At 39.9% G+C, this 26,856-nt stretch overlaps 1 protein-coding gene across 1 annotated transcript; it reads left to right on the forward strand.

Annotated features, from left to right (window-relative positions):
• Positions 1-69: 69 nt before the first annotated feature.
• rgma (repulsive guidance molecule BMP co-receptor a) lies at positions 70-26,856 on the forward strand (the record flags this gene model as incomplete). The annotated part of the gene is made up of 5 exons (XM_083894290.1): positions 70-564; positions 12,417-12,457; positions 18,683-18,798; positions 22,148-22,665; positions 26,176-26,856. The coding sequence occupies 5 exons, from the start codon at positions 70-72 to the stop codon at positions 26,854-26,856; spliced, it is 1,851 nt and encodes a 616-aa protein (XP_083750416.1).

Consider the following 26,856-nt stretch of genomic DNA (forward strand, 5'->3'; position numbering starts at 1 on the left):
AACGTCAGACCCCATTTCTTGTTAATGTTTCTGGCTGGGAAGAGAAAGCAGAGAAGCCGAAGTGGGGAAATGGCTATAATAGGCACGATAGCAGCGTTTGATCCAAAGAACCAGGCGTGGGATGAGTACACTGAAATACTCGAGCAGTTTTTCACGGCTAATGGGATCGTTGAGGCAGAAAAACAAAGAGCTATACTAATAAGTGTCGTCGGAGCAGCAACCTACAGCCTGATGCGAAACCTTCTCAGCCCCGCCAAGCCCAAGGACAAAACTTTCCAAGAGCTGGTACTTCTGATGAAAAATCACTTTGATCCAAAGCCCAGTGAAATTGTGCAAAGGTATAAATTCGACTCGCACTCCCACAAGCCGAATGAAACTGTCATGGAATACGTAGCTGAGCTGCATCGTCTGGCGCAAGATTGTAACTATGGCAACACGTTGCAACAGATGTTGAGGGACAGGATCGTCTGTGGAATCAACGACGACCGAATCCAGAGGCGTCTCTTGTCAGAAACAGACCTCACATATGACAAGGCTCTGTCAATCGCAGAATCTCTGGAGACTGTAAAAAAAAACGCGCAGGACCAGCAGATCTCGGGGGCCACAGCAAAATTCTTCAGCCTCACCAAAGGGCAGCAAGAGACTCGGCTTTTTAAAGGAGAAAACCGAGAGTGTTATCGATGTAAAGGAACCCAGCACACAGCCGCAGATTGTAAGTACAAACAAGAAAAATGTCATGCTTTTGGCAAAGTGGGACATTTAGCAAGAGCTTGTAGAAGCAAGGCTAAACTGTACCAGAAAATGTATGGATCGGCAAATGTAAAGACTGACAAAAAGCAGAGTTCATACTACCGTTCTCACAATGTATATGAAACAGAGGACACTGGTAAAAGTGTTAGCTCTGAAGAGGACTCGTTCACGTTGAACTGTGTTAAATGCAGTCGAGAGCATGAGAGCAAAGTGTACAGATTAGGGTGTCGGAGTGTGGTGCACCTGAGGAAAGTAGACCCCTACACTGTAGAGATGCAACTTGATGGAAAAAATATAAACTTTGAAATAGACAATGGATGTTGTCTAACCGTCATGAATGAAGCAATGTTCAAAGCAACATGGAGACACACCAAAATCCCTAGTCTGCAGTCCATCAAAATTAAGCTGGAAACATATACAGGAGATCCTGTTAAGGTGCTTGGCGCGACACGTGTCAGCATCAGATACAAGCAGCAGAAAAGAAATCTGCCTCTGGTGGTGGTCGAAGGAGACGGCCCCAGCTTGCTAGGACGAGGCTGGCTCGAGGAGATACATCTGGACTGGAGAGAGAGGTGTTGGTTCATTATTCTGCTGACCGAGAGTTAGTGCTCTCATGTGAAGCGTCACCGCACGGCGTAGGAGCACACGATGGACGACGGAAGTGATAGACCCCTTGGGTTCATGTCACGCACACTCTCTCCTGCCGAGAAGAGGTATTCTCAGCTTGACAAAGAAGGCTTAGCTGTCATATTTAGCATCAAGAAATTATGAAGCCCTGACGGTTCGAAACAAACAGTTCAGCCACTGCTGAGAACGTTGTGTTTTATTGTAATCTCGGGGCTCAACGAGATCACTGAAAATCCCGTAATAGTTACGTAAGCAGCGGTTCTCCTGAACAACCGACTGTCCTGCTCCGGGCGGTAGTCCGGGCACATACGGTTGCGTACATTGAACCACAGAAGAAGAATAACGTCCGTTGTGGAGGTGTTTCACGAGCAACAGTGTCTTCTGACTCTGGGTCTGACTCTGGTTTAAAGTTATAAAAGGGACTGCGGCGGGGAGTCGTGACGAAGCTATTTTTAAACACTGTTAAAACAATGTTTTGATAATGAGGAGCAGTGCATCCACCCTTCCAGAGGGGGGCGCTGCGCTTCTGAGAACGGATGTGCTGGATAGTACTGGCCAATCACAAGACTCTGTCTTCGGGGGGTGAAAGTTCACTCTGAAATCTCGCAGCAGAAAAACACCGTCAGAAAAGAGGATTTCTATCGGCTCGTTTACAGGAACTAGGAGGTTTTTGACCATAAAAACAAATTAATATATGTAAGTAGACCTCCATAACTAACATTTATGTGCAACAGGACCACTCTATGTGACCTTTAAGGAGGGGATGAAGAAAGTAAAAGGTGACACACTGCAAACCAAATTGTCGAGATTCTTGTTCGGTTATCGCATCACGCCACATGCGACCACAGGCTTGTCACCTGTCAAATTGATGATGTCACGGAGACTCAGGTCAGCTTTAGACTTGCTCATGCCTGATGTGAAATCTAAAGTGCAGCACTTCTACAAACGGTTCAGTAAAGCTACGTGAAGACAGTTAAATGGTGTGGACTCTCAACTCTTTTGTGCGCAGATGCAACAATTTTCAACTTCAGGACTGCTTATTCTGTGTCTTAATTAAAATGATAGAGAAATTTACATTTAAGATAATTAATTTTGAAAAACATCCTACAGCAAAAGGTAACAAAATCCAATTTGAAATGTCAAATTTGAAAATTAAAATGCATTAGATGAAATGCTTTTTCATTTTCAAAAAGCAGCAATGCATTTTTTGACTCATAAATAAAATTAATAATCAATATTCCAAACTGCATTTTAATTTTTAACATCAAAACTGCTTATTCTGTGCCTGAACCCATTGATGCCGGGAAAGGGTTGCCGCATTTCTACCATTAGAGCCGGGAGAGCGGATGCGCGTTTTATTCTACCATAGACACTGGTAAAATGGATACGTTAATTGTTGGGGGGTATAAGGGTTCCTCGCGACATTGTTTTGAAATTACTTCCCGCAAACATGGAGGACTTTGACAGCGGAAAGATTTCTGAAGGCAGTGATTTTGAGGAGTTTCTCGTCTTCAATGACGTCATCGCTGATAACCGAACGCGTTAAACAAATCGACTGGGATTTATGGTTAAGACATAATTATGTTTGAAGAAGACGAGGTCAGCGATAATGACGATAATTACCACCGTAATCAAGTGTTTACAACCGCGCACCAGGGCTGACAGTGGATTTACCTGCAGATGCCACAGCGCTGTAAGCACTGTCACCATCACATGTGAAGCAGACTGTTATAGTCATTACACGCTGTTCTTGTTCTTCACACTCCATCAGGACTAAATCAACGCACTAGCACAAGTTGATATTACTTTATTTTCTTACTGTTTTTTAATTGAAAATAGTTATTTACTTTACTTTTACATTTTTGTGTATAAATAAACTCAATTTCACAGGAAAGCCACAGGTGTAAGCTCTCAAATACTTTTTGAATTGTGTTCCTATTTCTGCTACAGAGGCTGAGAAATCAGTAATTTAGTAGCCATTGAAGCTCAGGTTTTAGAGACATATTTGCCAGGCGCTTCAGGCCTTAATGGGTTAATTAAAAGACAAAGCAAACAGAGAAATGCTTTTTCGTTTTCATGTTAGCGATGGTCCTCTGCATTTCTCTGTTTGCTTTGTCTTTTAATTAAGGCACAGAATAAGCAGTCTTGAAGTTGAAAATTAAAATGCAGTTTGGAATATTGATTATTAATATTATTTATGAGTCAAAAAATGCAGCTGCATTTTGCAAATGAAAAAGCGTTTCATCTAATGCATTCAAATTTTCAAATTTGACATTTCAAATCAGATTTTGTTACTTTTTTGCTTTTTTGAAAAGTAATTCTTAAATGTAATTTTCTTTATAATTTTAATTAACCTCTCCTTCAAGGTTGCGTCAGACGCAGTGACAAAAGTGTCATAAAACCATATCTAACTTTAACAAACACAGACATGCTGCATACCCACAGAAAGGTCAGAAACTCAGCTAAAAGCTCATATAAACCATTCAGGAAACACAGTTAAAACACAGATGGATCAAACCAGCAGGAGCAAAAAAAAAAGCTACATTGCACACTGAAAAGTGGCATCGGATTATGTAAACAAAAATAACATGTGTCGACTGGACAGTGGAGAATCTACAGATTCCATCGGTACCATTTTATCACTCTACGACCAAGATTCACGGATCCAGCCCCAAAATAAGAGCAAAACAACAACTGACTTTCAAGGAATACAAGCAGAAATGTTGTCTTACCTTTGCTGTTTATCAATCAATCAATCAATCAATCAATCAATCTTTATTTATATAGCCCACAGTTTACAAAACATAGATTGTCTCACGGGACTTCACAGGGTTGGTAACATCCTCTGTCCTTAGACCTTCGACCAGGGTAAGGAAAAACTACCAGGGAAAAAACCCTTGTAACAGGGAAAAGGGTAGAAACCTTAGGGAGAACCACAGGTGAGGGATCCACTCCCTGGACGGACAGACGTGCAGTAGATGTTACCCAAAACATACAATACACAATGACAAAGAATACAAAGTAAAAAGTCTTTAAATGCCAGGATCCATCTGGATCACTGGGTTTGTCACAGCCTGTAGTGAAGGCTGTGGTAAGAGATTTGGGGATGACGGAGTCCTCTTTCCTGTCCTGACCTCATGTCGTTCACTGGTGTCAGCAGAACTGTAAGAGATTAAAAATCAGTTAGAGATGTGCTACATGTGGATTTATGTGCTACATCTCATGGGGGGACATCAGGTAAGTGGTGAGGGTTGAGAAATCGAGGACGGGGTAGAGAAAGTGCGGCTCGTGCAATGTCTGTGTGCTCATTCTAAGTGCATGATGGGAAATTCCTCCAGCAGTCTAAGCCTATGGCAGAATAAGATAGGCTATTCTAATGAGGACATACCTGATCTAGTTTTGACTATAGGCTATGTTAAAGAGGTAGGTTTTCAGTCTCACCTTAAAGGCGGAGACCGAGTCAGACTGTCTGACTGAAAGCGGAAGTTGTTTCCACAGGAGAGGAGCCTGGTAGCTAAATGTTCTACCACCGATTCTACTTCAATTTATTTTCGGAATAACCAGTAGACCTGAGTTCAGGGAGCGCAGCGGTCTATTCGGTTGATATAAAGTGATTAAGTCACAAATATAAGAAGGTGCCTGATTATTCAGGCCGTGTTTTTCATTCTGGAGTGTTACTGCTTAGGTTTAGAACTCCACTTGAAAGTGGTGCTTTTATATCTTTTGGCCCGAGGACCATGACCTCAGTTTTTTCTGTGTTAAGCATCAGAAAGTTCCGAGTCATCCACGTCTGTATGTCTATGAGACAATCCTGGAGTTTAATTGATGGGTTTGGGTCGTTCGGCCATACAGATACATAGCTGGGTGTCGTCTGCATAACAATGGAAATTTATGTTGTGCTTCCTGATAATGTTGCCTAATGGCAGCATGTACAGGGTAAAAAGAATAGGGCCGATCACGGAACCCTGAGGAACTCCATAGTTAACCTTAGTGAATATGGAGGATTCCTCGTTTACACTAACAAACTGAAATCTGTCCGATCAATAGGACTTGAACCAGACAAGTGCAGATCCTCTAATCCCAACATCTTGTTCTAGTCTATGTAGCAGGATCTCATGATCTATAGTATCAAATGCTGCACTGAGATCCAGCAGGACCAGTATAGAAGCCAGTAGGCCATAAGAATATCATCTTTTACTCTAAGTAGTGCAGTCTCTGTACTATGGTGGGTTCTAAACACAAATTGGAACTTTTCAAATACATTATTGCCACACAGGTGATAGCACAACTGGGTGACTACAGCTTTTTCTAAAATCTTTGAAATAAAAGGGAGGTTTGAGATCGGTCTATAGTTACTCAGAATGCTAGTATCGAGAGAAGGCTTTTTAAGTAATGGCTTAATTGCTGCCATTTGGCCTTTCAGGCCTTTGGGACGCAGCCGCTCAGTAAAGACATATTTATTTGATCTAGTAAGATATTACCAACTTGTGGTAGAGCCTCTATAAGGAGTCTAGCTGGTATAGGGTCCAACTGACATATTGTAAGTTTAGAGGAGGAGACCAGTGAGGTCAGCTCCGGGAGGCTTATAGGAGTAAAATTATTTAGTACGTGTATAGCTGGAGCCGCTATTAAGTCTAGGCTCGCTGTACTAAACTGGTCGTTAATTCTATCTCTGATTGTTTCTATTTTATCGTTAAAAAATGTTAAAAAGTCATTACTACTCAGCGATAGAGGGATCGATGGATTGCATCGTTGCATCTCTGTCAGCGTGGCTACAGTGCTGAAGAGGAACCTGGGGTTGCTCTTATTTTTCTCTATTAACTCTGAGTAATAATAGGTTCTTGCATGTCTCAGAGTTTTTTTTTATATCGAAACTGTTCCTCCACAAGACATAGTAACTGTTATTATGTGTGGAACGCCACGTTCTTTCTTACTTCTGCGTATTGAGCTTTAACGCTCAAGTTTGGGCAGCGTACCACGGGGCAGACTTATCAAGGGTGATAACCTTTCTCTTAAGAGGAGCAACAGTGTTTAGAACTGTTTGCAGGGTTGAATTTGTGTTGTCCACTATTCCATTAAAAGGGACACTGTGAAGTATTTTTGGGTTTATATGACCCAAAATCCACTTTTGTATACATATTATGTGCTCCTGCATTGTCTAGTCGCTGTATAATTATTCTTTGTTTCATTTTCGTAGTGTTTCAAAAAGTCATGTAAAATAACATGGTCGCGGGCCGCTACTGCATTGCCACGAAGCCATGTTTATACGGGAGCCTGTATAGACAAACGCGAGAGAACAAATCAAGCGCCGCTTTACTTTACACTCTCTCCGCTTCGTCTGCTACGGCCGCGGTAGCTCGCCCTCTCCATCGCCTCACGAACCTCATCTGCTGACATGGAGAAAGACGACGAGGACCGGCTGAGGATACCGTATCGCTCAGGGAAGGGAGGGGGTGAGCAGAGGAGCAGTTCTTTGTTGTAAATGTCAGCCTCTCCTTTAGATGGCACTATAAACTACTTACTTCACCTTTAAGTTCCGTGGGAGAGATGTTTCTATAGTCTTCCTCTGTGATAAAACATGGCTGGAGGGCAGACGAGAGCTGTTCAGTGAATTTTTCAACTGAACTGTCAGATAAACAGCGACTGTAATAATGCTGCTGTTTAGGGTCAGTAGCATTAGTAAGTACAACTTCAAATGAGATCAGACAGTGGTCCGATATCAAGGGATTCTCATTAAATACTGCCAAGTTATGTATGTCAATCGACAACATTATAATGTTCACAGTTGGTATATGTTGCTGAAAGGTTTGTTTTCCTGAAAAAAAGTAAAATCTTCATTCATATTTTATGTGTAAATGTATTCATTGTCCTTTACAGTTGAAGCATGGTTTAATCAAGTCTTGGAGAAACTCTTCACAGCATCCAGCTCTGCTCCTATTCGTCACTGTGACTCCTCCAGCTGTCCCACATCAGATTCTGACACTGCTCTACGTTTCATTTTCATGTTTCATTATTTATTTTTTGTTTGCATATTGTGTTAGACATGCTTTTAGATTCGGCTCCTGGTTTATTTTAATTTGTACTCTTGAATATGATGGTAAAACTTTTTCCTTTGTGAATAATAAAGTTTTTTTTTTCACCTTCACACCCTGCATGCATTTGTACACTTGTGTAGAGTAAAGACTTGTGGAAGGAAGACAAGTTAGATTTACACAATAAAAATGTTGAAAAAAATCTCTAATTCTGAAGTGTTTATCAACCCTTTTCTCCAAATTAAATCACTTTTCATCTAATAACACTGTAATGGAGGAACACTAAGGGCTAGAAAATAAACCACAACATATGAATTTACATTTTTAATATTAATAGTCATAAAAAAAAGAAAAATCAGACTTATTATCAACAGTCTTCATAGACACAGTACTGTTTTCATGAGCTGCGTATGTTCTTCTGAACAACAAAGGCAGGTAAAACAAGACGATCTTCTTTCTCCAGTCTGTGGATCCACTCCAGTGACGGTAAGCTGTTCGGTGATATTACTGTCTGTAAAACAATGTTTATAAAGTTAGCAAATCGAAGTATCTGTTCTTACATTAGCATAGATGTAAATGAACTGTAAATATGCTAACGTTAGCTCAGCTGGTGTTACATATAAACATGGATAAATGTGGTGGTAAAAATAAATATAAAACAAAATACTAACTTTATACGGAGGCGGCCGTTTATCCTGTTTCCTTCATCCACCGGGCCGGTGCCCTCTACCCCCGTTGCCTGTCCGGCCGAGTTGGAGCGAGCGGCGGCTCCAGGCGCTGCCACTCGCTGCGGCCGGAACAAGTTGCTCCAGATCCGGCCAGTGCCAGGCCGAAGTGCGTGCAGCTCCGCTCCACTGCAGCGGCACATTCAAGTGCCCACAAAAAACGACGACTTGCTCGGCGCGTACATGAACAGCGAAAGGCATGATGGGAGTATGCTAATGACGTGCGCTAGCGGATTTCATGAATACCAACGTCACATTAACTTCGGCTTTTAACCATGGATTTGTAAATAAATGAAAAACCAACGATAGCGAAGTCAATATAGTAAGCTGAAAAGTACAATGACGTAGTTAAAGATTAAAACGATCAATAAAAATTGTTTATTTTGGTTAGGACCGTGACTATTACGTTATGTGTTACAGGAATCATGTTGTTTTTGTCTGATTTCCCTTATATAATTGTATAATTATTATTACGAACAATAACAACGTGTTAAAGTAGTTTTATAACTCCCGATTATTTCACTCAACACGTTTATATTCAACTATAATTCACGTGTTCGTCACATTTAACAATAACTTTATGAACCGACAGTGACGATAAGACAAACAGCCTCCCCGGGAATCAGTGGTGAAGTGACCGCAGGTCTCAGTGCATCACACCGTCACAGTTCCGTAGTCCACACCGTCATCAGTGTCACGATGTCCGGGACTGAACACAGTGATAAGGTGCAGCATGTCAGTCTCCTCTCCTCAATGAACCCACAAAGCAGCTCGTTAATACATCGATAATACTTTTTGAAAATAAATGTTAATGAGCGCCGAATAAAAAACTAAAACCTGCATTGTCAAAATATTTTACAAATGTAAACGGAAAACCCCTCATTGTCTTAATTTATTCACATTTCTCATGACGTTTTCATATCGTACGGTTCACTGACAGCAGCGCTGTTCCCGAGACGCCACATGACCGCGCTTGGCTGTGCTCGTACACAGCTGTGACGTCACTCTGAGAAATACGATTTGTCTGGGCTTTTTGTGGCTTTTATGAATTTTTTTTCAAACATGAAACTCCATGAACAAAAAAATAATAATATAAAGATTTATAAAAGCCCGTGTCCATGTCTCGAGGTGTCCTGTGGACACTTTTACACGCGTCTCTTTTACGATTGTGGTCAATGGGAAAATTGCTTTTTGGACTCCAAGGGATTTTTTGTTGCAGTACCCACAGTGGCCACCATGCAAAAATTGTCTTCAAGGCAGAGGGGGCGGAGCTCTATCCAGTTCATATTATACATCCATGGAATGAAGTCTCGTCCATTCTGGGAAGTCTCGTCCCCATATGGGTGAGTCTAAAAAGTGCAGAACTAGTGTTGTAGTTTCAACACTGAACCGCTTGGAAAAGAGAGAACGGATTTTTTACAGCTCAGTGAAAAACTGAGGGAGGGAAGCACAGTTTTTTTGTTTTATTTTAATTACTGCTTTTCTAGCAACACAAAGCCACATGCAAATCAGTGAAGTATTCCTTTAAATGTTCATTTCAGGCTAATACAGTTATTTAGTTCATCAGCTTGAAAATGTCTCAGTAATCATTAAAACCCTAACCCTAACATTTAATGTTACTTCAAAACATCTGCAACTGACAATTAAAAATAAAACACCTTTATTATCATGACATGATATATAAAATCCATGTCAAGATCATAAAGGTTTTTTATTTGTTTGATTTGCATAATTCTTTTTTTTGTATAGCACTTCACAGAGCATAAATTGGTTAAAGAGGTTTTTTTTCCTTAAAAAAGAAAAACGCCATGGGGCTGAAATACTGAAAAAGTCTGTTTTTGTTCAAAATTTAATGCAAAACTCAAAAATTCTCAGTTTTTTTCCACACAATGAAAAGAAAAGCCTGACAACTGGGAAGATCTAATAAAGAATATTTCATATTTTTGCCAGTCCACCACACATGACAATTTAGAGTAATGCTGGCAGGAAATACAATTAACCAAGTGTGGAATCATCAGATTTTGGGATTGTCACATTTATTTCAATAATTGGTTGGTTGGTCTAAACATGGGATTGTGTCATGGTTAGCTCTATTGCCTTTGCAGCAAGAAAACCCGGATTCTTGACCCTGCATAGAGTTCAATCAAATATTAAAACACAGTGTGACACCTCAGAAATTAGAAACTATGAGAGACTGTGATAAACTTGCAGTTCAGAAGTTCAGAGGTCAGCATTATGTCTAGACGTTCACTATTCTGTGTCTGACTCAGAAATATGACCATAATTTCCCACATCTCTGCCATAATATTATCCACCGACTTCCCACATGTGGTCATTTATTCAGGCATTTGTGAATTTAATTGGATATAAAATAATAAATCAAATTCAACTTCTGAATGTATGTGTTCTTAGTAGAGAAACTATGTGAACTCTGAGCAGATTAAATTATGATTCTCCTTTAACATCATCATTTTGGATCATGTTAAAGGAGAAGTACGACGTGATCATCTGAAGAAATCACCGGAATGTGAAGCAAGATTTAAAAAAGAAGTCTTGTTCAATGTTATGTGACTTATGATTAATAATGATGGAGGAATCTTGCAACAGTTTACTGTAATTTACAACAATGTTACTCCTATTTTTTGCTGAGGCAGCCTGAGCGAAGCAGTTTAATGACCTAAATGGTAGAGCCGCAAAGGCTGACACTACTTCTTTCATTTGTTGCTATAATCCTCAAATAGCTCTCATTGATTTGTTCTGTAAAATGACACACATAGAACTGATACCCTCACTCACTCACACAAATCAGACATTTTTATAAATCTAGTGAGATATAAAGTGGATCAATTATGCTAACGCACCATAATACCTCAGCACAGCTGGGTGTGCAGCAGCTGTGTTTGAGATGGAACCTAAATTCACCACTTCTTTTCCCACTGTGGTGTCGCTCTTTCATGATCCACTGTGTAAAACATGCTGCTTCTCAGTGGCCATGTGCAGAGAGCAGTTCTGAGCTATGAACCAACTGGATTGCAGGATCGGTTTCTCTATGGATGCAAAGAGGGATGATGGGATGTGACAGGTCTGCCCTGCGTAGCTGCATAGACATGAAATGGAAAACTAAAATCAACTACACCTGTGTTAGTGGAAGGCAAAATGACATGGCTCAGGCTTTAACTATTGGCTCTGCGTTTCTGGTGGCTCATTCAGACAGTGAATAGACTGGAAGTGAGCTGCTTATTTCAGATAGCAAGTCTCTTCCCTGGAGTGATGAATTTTCCTGCAGAAATTGGAGCAGAGAGTCAGTTAGCAGGAGTGTGAAAGCTGGAGCGGAAGAGGGGGGAGGTATTTTCCTGCAAGCAGTCTGATCCTAAAACACAGGTGCAAGGCTCCATGCAGCCACACTCCGCTTTAGAGCACATGCCCCCTTCACACTCCCATCTCCTGCCTGTCTGCCTGCCTGCTACAGTGTTTGTGCACCCGATCCTCCATTTAATCCTGATTATTATGGATTTGTCTTTTCACCAACCTGTGATTTGCAAAGATGAGGGATTGCTGCTGCTGCTGCAGCTGCTGGAGGTGAGGGAAGGAGGGAGCACCAATTTGAAAATCTGATTTCGTTTTTAGAATATGAAGATGCAAAATTCACTAATGTAAAATCAAGGGAATTAGGTTTTAATTAAGACTAAATGTGTATATTTTCTACTTTCATGGATAAAAATGCATTTGCAGTTATGCTGCAGTTGAGATTCTGTGAAACCTGTTCTCTCAACGCCTCTGAGGAAATATTAGAAATGATGGGGCCACAGCTGAGATTTCGGGCTTCCCAGCGGTCATGCGGAGTCGATCATTGTCTCTCACACTTTCTTACTAACCATTTCACAACATGGAGACAGCGGATCAGCAGCAGCAGCCTCAGCCTCAGGACTTTTTTCCTCCCCGACGTCGAGAAGAACTGACACCTTGGATTCACCGCGCTCATGAGAGCAAATAACGGACTCGATCTCCAACAATGTCTTCTTTTCCGATTGACTGATAATTAGGCCATAGTTGTTAGTTGAGCCATGGCTGTGGAGATCTAAGTCTTCCAGAGAGAAGAGGAGACAGACTGCGGAACAGATTTCCAGCAGCTGAATGATTATAGGACACCATGTGCAGGCTGGCGGATTTTACGCACAGAGAGCCACAGAGCCTTTGATTTAGAGGGAGATATTTACAAATTGTATATTTGGGGAGTCTCGCTTTCTCTCGCTCCTGATAACGGTCCTCCTGGTTCCTGTAGAATGAACTCAAGAGTCGCACAGAGCTCATGCAGTCGCCAAGGTTGGTTAGTCTCATCTCATCCACACGTAATTTGGATTTTAAACAACAATATGTTTGTTTCCTCCAGGAGTCTCTGGGTTTTTGTTTACTTTGCTTGTTGAGTTGACATAGTCATGTCTCTGTGTTTTCTAAGACCTTCCATTCTGAATTGTTCTATAAAGATCTATTTGAATTAACTGTTTTTAAAACTGCAAGAGATATACTACTGAAGCTGTTTTAACACCTACCTGGGCGGCTATGAGGCGCCGATTGTAAAGTTGCGCATGCTAAAGTAAACAGCAACTTTTTGCCACATTTAGCAAAAAAACATGTATAAAAAACATGTGAATTTTTTTAATGTTAGTTTTGACCAGATTTACAGCAATTTTTGTGAATTTTGTGATATTTACTTCTCTTGTGAAAATATAATTTCAATGTTTAATCTGAAAAAAAATCTAAATATACATTTTAAATATAAATATAAATGTTAAATCTAAATGCTAAATATGAATTGAAATATACATTTTTATCTAATATGCAAATTCACACTGCCGGTAACCGGATGTACCAAAATAAAAGCTCGAGGAGGTCAGGCTGTGTTTATACAATCAAATAACGAATTAAAACCACCCTAGCGGGGGAAATAAACTTGAACATACTATCATGATAATAACGACCTAAAATAACAAAAAAACATGTTCAGAAGTGTTTTCGCTCTGCCGGTTTTACCAAGTATGCATCGGGTCGTGACTTGAGCGTACTTGGGAAAGTCATGTATCCCAGAATGCATTTCCTCGGAACGTCGCAGCAGAGAAAACAAATAAATAAATATTTTTCTGTGTCTTGGAACGCAGTTTTAAAATCATTTGATGCGAGAAATTAGTCATTTAGAATCCAAACATGTGTTTTGTGTATTAAGATAAGATGTATTTATAGTTTGGCAGCAACGTTGTTGGAGGTGATCAGCTCCACCTCTGTGGACGCTCGGTGCGAACAGGTGGCCGGCACAGAGCAGCGTTACCTCGGCCTGTCTTATTGAAATGATCCGCCGTTATCTCGGTTTAGATTTAGATTTAACATCTATATTTAGCATTTAGATTTAGATGTAGCATGGATTAGCATTAGCTAAAGCTAATCATAAATAATATTAGTTCGACTCACCAATTCCCGCAATTCGATCAGCGTACGGCTCCGTTTCAGACACTCATAGGCCCCGGTAATCGGCTGCTATGTTTCGACAGTAATTTCGCTTAGTTGCGGAGTGGTTTGATGAGATATTAAGTGCCAATGATACAACGTACCTGCAGCAAACATTTTCCCTGGCGCGCTCCTCTTGCTACTCCCGGCAACAAGCCACACTATAATACGTCAGCCGACGCTCCGTCACGTGACGGCGCAACATGACGGCGTAACGTGATGACGTAACGGTGTGACGTAATGACGCACATTATTAGAAAAGGGAATAAAATAAGGGCTTTTTCACCCGGGTTACACTTGGAACGCAGTTTTAAAATCATTTGATGCGAGAAATTAGTCATTTAGAATCCAAACATGTGTTTTGTGTATTAAGATAAGATGTATTTATAGTTTGGCAGCGACGTTGTTGGAGGTGATCAGCTCCAACTCTGTGGACGCTCGGTGCGAACAGGTGGCCGGCACAGAGCAGCGTTACCTCGGCCTGTCTTATTGAAATGATCCGCCGTTATCTCGGTTTAGATTTAGATTTAACATCTATATTTAGCATTTATATTTAACATTTATATTTATATTTATATTTAACATTAATATTTAACATTTAACTTTTATATTTAATATTTAACATTTAACATTTAGATTTAGATTTTTTATTCAGATTAAACATTGAAATTATATTTTCACAAGAGAAGTAAATATCACAAAATTCACAAATATTGCTGTATATCTGGTCAAAACTAACATTAAAAAAACTCAAATGTTTTTTATACATGTTTTTTTGCTAAATGTGGCAAAAAGTTGCTGTTTATTTTAGCATGCGCAACTTTACAATCGGCGCCTCATAGGTGGCTGACATGAGACCTAGAAGTACCTGGCCATTAAGTTCAATAGTAATGACAGGTTTGGTTGTCCTCATTATACCATGTCCATCTGTGAAATGATTTGAAGTTTCATATCAGAGGTCACATCAAGCGCCATCTATCGGGAAAAAAAACAGTTAAATGTAGGTTGGTGTAAAGAGATGTAACTGTTCATCAATATATTACCTTCATTAGACCATATGTCAAAATATAAGTTGTAGTCATGTTAAACAACAGGTATGACAGGGGAAATGTAAAGCTGCACATCTATAAAATAGAACTTGATTATCTTAATGGATTTATGGACACATTTTACTAACTTAACCTGTTAAGATGGAAGATGGGAAGATGGACTCTGCCTCAATATTTATGTAAACACTCATACTCACATCAAGTAAAAACAAAATGATTTGTTGACCAAACAGTCACAAGTATTATTAACATTAATACTATGATACTAATGCCAAATATTAACAGCAGCAGAAGAACCTAGAAGATGAGGTGAAGCCCAATTAAGAATGGAATTGTTGTCTAATTGTAAATAGGTCTCAATATGAGACATCTAAAAAATGTAAAATGGTCAACCCAAATGATCATGTCTCAAATAGAGACGTGACAAACAGTCCAAATCAAAGGCAACAACTGTGCAGTGATGGAAGGAATGATATATAGAAACTGGAACCACACCATGTTGTTGAGAATGGGGAATTGACATGGCTCTCCTGAACATGCTTAGTTGATTTTGAAAAAGAATCCATTATCCACTGGTATTCACAAATTAAATACTTTGTTTGGCCAGTTCATTGTCACTCATTTAGCTTATAGGCTACTCACAGATGTTTAAGCAACCAAGTCATTTATTTGTCAGAAAAAGGCCAATTCATGTTAAAATCAGGGTGTCTATACATACGTACTGTATATACTGTACTGTATTTATGATGAGAATAAGGAATACACCACCTGAATACACACACACACACTGAATGTCTGTGTGAGTGTGTGTATATATATATATACATCAACACTGCCTCTGCTAAAACAGCAATGTTCAACAAGAAGAAAATCACAGCAGCTTACACCTTTAACCAGCATTCATCATTTCATAGTTAGTTGTACACAGAGCCACCCTTGTTGAAAACATGCATCGACTCAGACCTCATTGTCCAAAAACGTATCCATCCTCCACGACAGGGACGGCAATTACAAAGACACTTCACTGTTCTGTGGAAAACTGGTGTACAACCCCGCACAACCTGATCGTACCCTGCCATCTGTCTGGTGGTTTTGCTGTAAAATACACCAGTAATGTGCCATTTGTACAAAGGCAATGAAAAAAGGGTGTGTCGTTCCTTTGAGAGGTGGGGATCACTGCCTGCTGGTGGGAATGTGTTCAAATAATTTAAAACATTTACATATATGGAACTCAGGTATTATCAGAAATATAGCAATAAAGCAAGGATCACAGCTCTTCTTGTGGTCCTTTTCTCATTGATGTTATGTTTGGCTTTAAACAGTACCTTGGTTTTTGACTGCCAGGTGATGTTTTTTGATTTGTCTCTGGATGTTCCTCATTTAGCACCCTGATGACAAATTTACATGTTATAATTACAGGCAAAATATTTTTCATTGGGCTTAGTTTCTTTAATTGTTTAGTTATTTTTTGGTAATACAGATCATAATGTTGTGCGATAACATTTACATAAAATCAAACTTAATGCTGAATGATATAATAAAAGCGAGAGAAATATTGACCGTAAATGATTGCAACCAATATCTTTCTGTAAGGAATACAGTTAAAGAAATTCAATATTATGTTTATATCATTTAAGTGGTGGTGTTTTAGACATGTAATCCCCTAATGGCCCTTTAAAATCCACTTCCTCTCACCTTACATACCATAATGTCTAACAGAATAATAAATATTTGTCAAAAATTTAGTCATAGGCAGATTAGTCACTTAAATAACTCCTGAAGCATAAATGGAAACTGCTACTGTATCATTTGGATTTGATGCTTTCTTTATGATACTGAACTGGAAATCAGTGTTAGATACACACAAATTGTTACACATCATCTTGAACCAAAAGAATGGAAATCACTAATTAAGAAAACAACTGGCAATTACATTTTTTGTGAAAATAATTATTACTCCCATGTTTTAATGGCTGTACCTATAGTACAAAAGTGTATGGCCACAAATCTGAGTGTAGTAACTGTTTTTGGCCACATTCTTACATATGGCGCCTTTAATGAACAATTGAGAAAATCTCAAAACAATAAATAAACACTTCTCAAATCTCAAAAACATTTGTCTTACCGCAAACTATTTTTGTGCAATACATAAACATTACATTACTAGCTAAATATTACCAAACCACTTTATCTAATAAAACATTCATGATCACTTTGTATTAGCATATCATAACATACATATTTGGACTCTTAGAAAACGTTGAGAGGTGAATTTTAAATACATTTATACAAGTTTGAATTCGTAGTGGGTTGGCAAAGTTAAGGTTAAGCTTGGCAAAGTTAAGGTTAAGCTTGGCTTGTAGCCTACAGGTTCATTTGATAGTGATTGAATAGTGATATCAGTGGCGTCCGGTGTATAGGGACGATTTGGGCGACGCACTCCCAACTAGGAGGAGAAAGAGAATTTTTTTTCCTCAGCAATTCCAAAGATCCTAAGTGCTAATATTCCTTTCAGCCGTCTCTGCCAGCAAAGTTAGTTAGTGTTCTAGACATAATTATCCGTCATTGTCCAATCAGAATCGTCAGATTCAAGTCACGTTTTATGGTTCCGCCTCTTCTGGGGCGATTTGACTGACGTGGAGAATCGCCCGAAAATCTCCCATTGACTGTCATGTTAAAAAAATATTTTTCGAAAAACAAACCCTCCAATGCATTTTTAATGAGGATTTATGTGCATGCACTAACGTGCTTGCGTCATATGTAAATTGAGCAAAGAGAGGAGGGATAACTTCTCTTCTCTTCACTTCATGTCTCTCGATAAGTTGCTTGTCTTTCTGCTCGCGGCTCTCTGACTCTGAGCGAAGCGAAGCTCACTGTTTTAAAAATACACGGAGGATTGTGCTCGTTTAATCGGTCCCAGCACGAACTGATAAGTACATGTAGTTTGACCAGTGCCACGGTGTTCACGCTTTCATACATGTTAGCTGTTTATGGCTCGTAGCAGCGGACAGCAGTCATTTGAAGCTACGTTCGGTAGCTTGTTTGCTAAAATTGTTGATGTTTGTATTGCTCTGCTCAGGGTTTAACTGCAGGTTAAAACTTCACACAAATCAGACAATCGGACTGTTTTGTGTAAGAGAGTATTGTAAGATGCATTTAGCAACACATCTAAAGATCAAATTCTGCACTTTCCTTTACACTTAATGAATCATTTGACTGCACTATCTTGTCATGTATGTTTGTTGTATGTATCTGGTAAAGGTTGTGAAAGCTCTTGATCCTTGGTCAGTTAATAAATACTTGACTCAATATTCTCTCTGTCTTTAGGTGGTTGCTGGACACATCTTGTGTCCTGTTTAGCTGTTTTACATCATACATTAGATTCATGTAAATAATATTTGTTTATCAAGTTGCCATCTAGTGGACACAAGAAGGACTGTTAATCACCTAACCAACAAATTGATACTGTCTTGCTTTATGCACTTATTGAATGGGTCACCTTATCATTATCAGAAAAAATCCCCCCCCCCCCCCCCCTCACTCAGGAGCCGCCACTGAGTGATATGAATAAGAAATGTGTATGTTTTTTATTGTTGTTGGTCCTGTAAGTCACGTTGTGCTTATTGTTGTGATCTCAGAAACAATGTGGTCAATTTGTGGCTCGTGAAGAGTCAGTTGGAGCAGCACTTTGAGATGTAATTTGAAACTTCAGGAGTTGGGGGATTTAGGGGCAGTGGCAGGAGCTGTGATTGGGTCTGCGTGTCCTACAGAGGCTACACTTTCCCGACAGTCCCTAAAAGGAAGCTCGCTTCCCTGTGAATGTGTGCGCGTGTTCCCCTTGAGTTTGAAACCAGCGAACCTCATACTTTAGTGAACACAATCAACAACGTGTTAACTGTCAGTGATGAGAGAACGGTTCACACTTATTTTATGGACTTTTCTATGTTTTCTCAACCACGTCTCGGCGTTTATAACTCCTTCCCTCCTTCGCTTTGACCAGGGAGAGAAGTGAAGTGCGACCCCGAGCTGGATGGATGGTTATGGGGAAAAGAGGAAGAGTCTCGGCGCTTGACGTGTGCAGAGTCCTCGCCCTGTTTCTCTCACTCTTCCCTCACGGTAAGATTTTTATTTTATTTTTTTTAACATCGTTTACATCAGCACGGTAAACTTTCAGCTTCATTTATTTGTAACGAGGTATGTGAATATGTTAACTATACCTAAAAGATTAGCTATTTTTAACGTTCAGCAATTAAGTATCTCGGGTCACCGTTTATTAGACGAATAATTCTTGTGATATTTTTCAACTACACTTGTTGACTTAGTACTCCTATAATACGAAGTGATTGCTCAACACCTTAAATAGTCATAAATATAACCACATGGTTACGTCTCGCTGCAGTAATCAGTCAAATGATCAAATGATTGAAATGTATTAGACTATAGAGATTGAGGGCAAAGTGCTGACGTACGTGTGGAAAAGAGATGAAGGTTTGGAAAATATGACAACTGGCTTAAAAGTGAACACACTGATGATTATAGTTCAACATGTGACAAATTAAGTTTTTTTTTTGTATTTTTATTTCAATTTGTTAGAGAAAGGCTAAAGACACAGATATGTCTTCCTGGAGCTGCCCACAAACCTTGTTTTGTTTGGGGGATGGGACATGTCTCAGGATTTCACATTCGCTCTTTGAAAGTCACTTTTGTTCACTCCTCTGGTTCACTCAAGGGTGGAATTGGAATTAGATTTTTTGGTATGATCTGTAGAGGTTGAGTTGGGTTTGAATGTGCCTGCTGACATGTTTTAGAAGCCCCTTGTAAGTGCTGTGTTTGAGAAAATGGCCATCCATGTATCAGGTGAAAAATCTAAAAGGAAGTTCAACATCCATTTAACACTGGAACATTATATTATATAACACAATACAAGTGAATGAATCCCAGAGGCACCTTATGTTCAGGTAATAGACATGCAAACATCCACAATCACACAGAATCAAAGCTTTTCATCTTAAGGCTGCTACAATGAATCTATTAATCGGCTAATAAATTAATCACCAACTATTTTGATTATCTCCTAACTGATTTAAGGGGGATTTTTTTTATACAGAACAACAGTTGTCAGATTGTATCTTCTTAAATGTGAATAAGTCCTGCCTTCGTTGCTTCGGTTTGTGGGGAAAAAACTTTTGATGTTTGGAAAACAACAGTCAACATTATTTAATCAAAGAATCAATTGATAAATCAAGAACATATTTGACACCCACATTGTTGTTTGAGTAGACTGAAAGAGTGGGTCATTTTTTGCAGTGGAAACACATCATTCCCTCAACCTGCAGGTTTACCAAACCCTTATCAATTTTCCTTTAAGTCACTAATCATTTAAAAACAACAACATGATAAGGCAGTGGCACTGATAGTGGGTATCAGCATGCGTTTATTGTCATCTTTCCTAGGCAGAGACACCTCACAGCCCATTCACTTGCTGTTTGAGTCAAGGGTAACACGATTCAAACATCCTGACGTATATTTTAAGAATGTATCAGCAAAGAATTGTGGCATTAAAACAGGAGACACAAATCTATAGTCATGCAGAATTTATTTCATAGGGCGTAGAGTAGAAAAAAAGGTGTACATTTTTAACAATTGGCTAATAAATGAAATAATAAATATTTAGTGGATGTGCGGTAAAACATTCAAAGGTGATTCCATGCATTATACCTCTATGAACTTGTATAGACATTGATTAAACCTTTGATATTGTGATTTGTCAATTTTTTGCCTGTAGCTTTAAATATGCAAATGAGGAGGTGTGTGGCAGGTCACGCTGGAAGGTGGGGGTGTGGCCTTGACCAGCTTGTGCCTCGGTACCATGGGCGCTAATGTTTACAGTGTATATATCGCGATGGCTCGTAGACCCACAGTTCTTCAACCGTTCCAGTTTGACCCAGAATCTGATCCAGATGTTGAAGCAGCTGAAGAGGTAGAAACTCAGTGCAACCTGTTTTTGTGTGTGTTTTTAGTAATTGTTGGTTTGGAGAGTAGTGCTCATTGTTACTATTACACAGCAACAGTTCAGTGACATTTTTATTTGTGTATGGTAGAAAGCAATACTGATACTGACATAATAGCATGCAATACATTTAACTACATGGTTGCATAACAGTTGGTTGGTTGTCACCGGGATGCAGAGCCAGACAGCTACAGGACTGAAGTAGAGCTGAAACGATTAATCGATGAATCGATGATGATTCGATTACTTAATTAATCGCCAACTATTTTGATAATCGATTTATCGGTTTGAAGCTTTTTTCATGATTAAAACAAGATCTCTGATTGTTTCAGCTTCTTAAATGTGAATATTTTCTTAGTCTTTGCTCCACATAGCAAATAAATCATTAAAACTGAAACAATTTGGTTTGTGGACAAAACAAGACATTCAAGAACGTCATCATTTCCAGGTTTGACAAAATGTTTTTTTTTTTAATTTTCTGACATTTTATGGACCAACCCATTCATCGATTAATCGAGAAAATAATCGACAGATTAATTGCAGCTCTAGACTGAAGCTTCCTCTCAACCTGCTGGTTCGGGTGTGGAGAGACCTGTAACGCCTCCCGGAGGGGTGTGGGGTGAGAAGTCTGTGGTTGGGGGCTGCGTTCGCCTCAGCTTCACGGTGCCTTATCTGACGTGCAGCCCGCTTATCCTCTGCGTTCGCTGGCTGCCTCAGCTTCACATGAAGCAGATGGCAGAGAGAACTTTTCCTGTCCCCGGATCCTCAGTGCGCTTCTTCGACCGGGAATATAGTGAATAAAAACACATCGGCACTGGCCTCTTCACATGTGAACTCAGGGTAAAAGTTTGTTGTGGTCACATTTCTCAGAATTGTGTACCCTATTTTATTTAACCCATTAAGGCCTGAAGCGCCTGGAAAAATAGCCTGTAAAAATGCCTGTAAAAGCTATGGGTGATTTCAGAAAGGACCTCTAAAACCTGAGGTTCAAATTCAGCAATTGTGTCAATGCCTACTAAGTGATTGATAATATATAATATATATAATATATGCAAATATAGATATTCGAATGGTTCGAACCTATGGTGTATTTTTTTTTAGAGGGAATATTCATTCAGTCATTTTGGAACAATATTGACAGCCATAGCACTCTCACAGTCGTAGATCGTTTTCACATGGGTGAGGTGGTGAACCAAATCACCTGGGCAGACGCATATGGTCGCAGATATGACGACATAAAGGGAAAGATTCCAGATTGGCCCATCTGAGCTTTCATTTTCTCAAAGGTGGAGGATGATACCCACCGCTTGCTTTACACATCGCCATTTCTATCCACTGGCGAATCAAAGGCAGGCTTGGGGAACTCATCTTAATGTTAAAATACCTCTGAAAGTGAAAATTTCATGCCATGGGACCTTTAACATTGATAGCCAGTGTCTTGTTTTTCCCTGACAGTGAGTCTGCAGTGCAAGATCCTCAAGTGTAATTCAGAATTCTGGGCATCCACATCAAACTCTGGACCGGAGGAGGAGTTCTGCACAGCGCTGCAAGTGTATAACAACTGCGTACGCCGGACTGCACGAACCTGCAGAGGCGACTTGGCCTACCACTCTGCCCAGCATGGCGTAGAAGATCTAATGAGCCAACACAACTGCTCCAAAGAGGGGCTGGCATCCCAACCACTTGCCTGGACCCCACTTCCCCCTCCACCTCCTCCACTCCTGCCTGACAGCCAGGAGCGCTCTGATGGCCCAGAAGTGTGCCACTATGAGCGCAGTTTTCCACGCAACACTTTGTCGCCTAACTACACCCACTGTGGCTTCTTCGGAGATCCACACCTCAGAACTTTTGGAGATGACTTCCAAACATGCAAGGTGGAAGGGGCGTGGCCGCTTATTCATAACAAATACCTGTCTGTCCAGGTGACCAACACTCCCGTGGTGCCAGGGTCTTTGGCCACAGCTACAAGCAAGGTGAGGATATTGTGTCATGTTTTGTCTAAGCAACTATCCAAACCTTAAATGTTGAATTTATCATCTTATAAGTCATAGAAAAATTGTGAGTCTCGACTCCGAACGGACCAAACTCAATTTTGTGACATTTTGTGCACAGACAAGAATGTAAAGGATTGTGAAAAACTTTAGGAATGGTTAAATGCACATCTCTCTGTACAAACTGGTGAAGCATTTATGTGAAATTTACAGGTTCTGGATTGTATTGGATGTCATGATTTTAATTGTTTTTTTCCCCATATTCAATCCTGTGATTTTGACCAGTATCAGACCAATACTGATACTGAATGTCATACAGTATATCGGCTCATCCCTTAAAAATTGTAGATGATTTGCAACAACAATCAATCGGCATATGTCATCTTGTCCTCACGTAAATCATGTTCATAATTCAAGTGATTCAAACATCTTGTGCATACAATTAGCAATAAGTTATATAAGCTGGGCTGAAATTGTAAGCTGCGCAAACTAACGCACAATCGTTCTTGACAAAGGGATGATGTTCTTAAAATGTCTTGTTTTGTCCACAAACGTATTCATTAATTTTGGTGATATCGGAAACCAGAACACACAGTGAACCATGAGCAAAATAATTTAAGATTCATTTTGTAATCGATTAATCGTTATGGTCTTATGTGTACCCATTACATGTCGGAGCACTGGTGGGTGACGGCAGTGTGAAATATGTATATGTATGATATAAAAAGGGCTGTCAAATATAAATAGGTGTAAATGATTGAATGACAAAACCTTAGTGTTAAACAGCTTTGAGTGATCACCTAGACTAGAAAAGTGCTAAATATGCTTTTTAAGCAGTGCATTCCCCTGTGTTGTTTTCTCTGGTTATATTCTGGTTTAGTTTGGACAAATGTCCCTAATAAGATTTGAAGAAACAAATACATGAGCTTTGGTTTAGGCTAATTCACTTACATTTAGTCCAGTTTGGCACACAATCTGACAGCAGTGATTGTGGCATTTACAGAGAATTGTAAGCATTTAGAGAGCGAGTTTCATGGACTTTGTCCTTTATCACATTTGTAAAGAGTATAATTTGCAGTAATCTGGGTTGCTTTATGAGACACTAAAAAGCACTCATGTGGTTTTTAGCTTTTAGACTAATGACATTTTTATATTGTTGGTCTTGGAAGCAAATAAGAGAAAATATATGTATATATATATATATCATAAAAGCTCTTGATTCTGGACAAAGGAAAAACAAGGCAGCTGCCACCTGTGCAAACATGGCCTTCTGGTAAGAGATCTGTGTTGGTAAATTGCTCTTGCTACAGCAAATAAATTTGTCTGGTTATTTCAGCCTTTATTCTGATCAAGGAAAAATACTCCAATTTTTTTTTAATTAAAAGATGTAGAAAACAAAAAATGTATCCAGGTGGGGATAAAGGAAATGAAGACAGAACTGAAGCAACAGATTGATTGCCCAGCTAAGGTTATTCTGTAGACTTGTCCTGTCCTGAGCCAATAGACATCAGAATCTTTGCTCTGTCCTGGTATCGCAGCTCTGACAACCGCTCATTGGTGTCCTGGTGAAACCAAGCTCAGAGTGCTGATCAGTCTCATTTAAGTAGCTACTAAGTACATTAATGTGTCCTGGCCTGAAGGCATTCCCTGGAGCATAGTTCTGGGGTTCACAGGCAGGTTTTTCAGGGCTATGAATAGATCGTCTTTGTGTCTGCAAACTGGAGTCTAATTTAACATGGCCCAGACTCATGTTATTTGAGGGCATTTACCTTGGCCTCCCCTGTGTTGAGCCAATGCTGAATTGTGACACTAAAGTAGGGTAGATGGCACATGCTGCACAAACATGTTCTTAATGCTGAAGTATAAGCACTTTGCTTTTGGAATCTGGTTTCCTCGGATTCATTTCCACCAAGCAGTATAGTTTGGTCCAGTTTAGTTGTTGTGCAATTGTTTGTTTACTGTTTTGTAAAATGTTGAGAAAAGCACGAAAATAATAGTGTTGTCCTTCATTAGACAGCAAATCATCACGACCATGCAAAGGTAGAGAAAAACATAGAAAGTGGCACAACCTTCGTAACCTCTTCTTCACGATTGCCCCCCGGGATAGGGGGCAACCGTGCAGCGACAAAAGTGTCATAAAACCATATCTAACTTTAACAAACACAGACATGCTGCATACCCACAGAAAGAAACTCAGCTAAAAGCTCATATAAACCATTCTTAGGTTCACAAAACGCAGTTAAAACACCGATGGATCACATAGCAGGAGCGGAAAAAACCGTCACAGTAAACAAAAAAAACATGTGTCGACTGGACAGGAGAGAATCTACAACGGTACCATTTTTATCACTCTATGACCATGATTCACTGATCCAGCCCCAAAATAAGAGCAAAACAACAACTGACTTTCAAGAAATACAAGCAGAAATGTCATCTTACCTTTGCTGTTTATCAAAACAAGTTATTTCCACTGGAACAAACCACTTCTAATGAAGAACTACACTTTCCAGCATGCTTTGGGAACAAATCCCGGTCTGATTGATCATTACAGAGCGACATTAGATCGTTCTGATTAGAGAAGGGCGAATGTCCGCACAAATGCGTCATATGCATTTAGGTCCTTTTGACTCGCTAATGAAGTAATTCACACGCATTTGGAGACCGGGGTCTGATTCTACCAGTTTAGAGGTTTAAAACGAGCTGTCAATCACCCTAATTGACCAAGGTAAGCCAGAGCTATGGCGCTGCGTAACTGAAGACGCTACAGAGCCACAGAGTTGTCATTACGCACCACACAGGAAGCATCGATTTACAGCGAGTTATCATACTTTTTTCTTTTTTTTTTCAAAACAAGTTCTTTTTAGATCTGTAGTGACGTATAGATAAAATTAAATTGGTTTTTAATAATTTGGTACCTAGAAATCTCAAATGGCACAGATGGCGCCAAACTGTGCCAAAAGTGAGAACGCACAGACATCTCTTTAATAAAACCTTTGTAATTTCACTCTGCTTCATATCAGCAGCATCAGACTTTGCACAGCTCATGTCCACATGTTGTATAACCTCCATGTGTTTTTAAGCTTTTACTGCAAATTTTAAAGGTGATATTTGTTATAATAATAATGCAATATTTTTTTAGGCGAGAGAAAAAAATCCTTCAGTTATGCTGTGTTCCATGTACATTTACTCGGACACAGTGGCATCTACAGTGAAACTTACACCTCTGGTGGAATCTCACAAGTGTTATCTTCATTTTGATAACAAGACAATCCACATAGAGCTTGTAACTGCAGAGGTTTATTCTATTTAGTTTGGGCATGTAATTTTCGAGCAGGGACTACAAAAAGAGGGTCAGGGAAGAAGTGGTTATTACCCTGAACAACACTGAACCGCTTGGTGGACACTGGCCTTTGCAGCAGGTAATGCATAGCTGCATAGCTACAAGTGTCTCCCAGGTTTTCTGATATTTCTCTTGTTTCTTTTTTTCTGCAGCTGACAATCATCTTTAAGAATTTCCAGGAATGTGTGGACCAGAAGATGTACCATGCAGAGACAGGTGAGCTGCCTGCTGCATTTGCCGATGGCTCAAAGAATGGAGGTGATCGTCACGGAGCGAACACCCTGCGTGTGGTGGAGAAGGTTCTTGGGCAGCATGTGGAGATTCAGGCCAGGTACATTGGAACAACCATAGTAGTGCGGCAGGTGGGCCACTACCTAACATTTGCTGTACGGATGCCAGAGGAAGTTGTGAACTCTGTGGAGAATGATGATAACCAGGACTTGTACCTTTGTCTTCATGGCTGTCCTGCAAACCAGCGCATTGACTTCAGGAATTTCAGGGTTCGAGAAGCAGAGCCACACAGTGCAGCCAGAACCAGTAGTAGCAGCACCAGAGCACAAGGCTTCACCTACCAGTCTGCCAAGGCAAGGTGTAAAGAGCGGCTCCCAGTGGAGGATCTATATTTTCAGTCCTGCGTATTTGACCTCCTCTCCTCTGGTGACATTAATTTCACCATGGCAGCCTACTATGCCTTTGAGGATGTAAAAATGCTCCATTCAAACAGCAAGCGGTACCACATCTTTGAAAAGGATACATTGAAGGGCAATGCAGCAGAGAGAGGCAAATGTTTACTTTCTCTCCTCTTCATCAACCGCCTCGCTGTCTTATTGTAG

The sequence above is a fragment of the Microchirus variegatus genome, assembly GCF_963457635.1.
Source record: "Microchirus variegatus genome assembly, chromosome: 8".
Lineage (NCBI taxonomy): Eukaryota > Metazoa > Chordata > Actinopteri > Pleuronectiformes > Soleidae > Microchirus > Microchirus variegatus.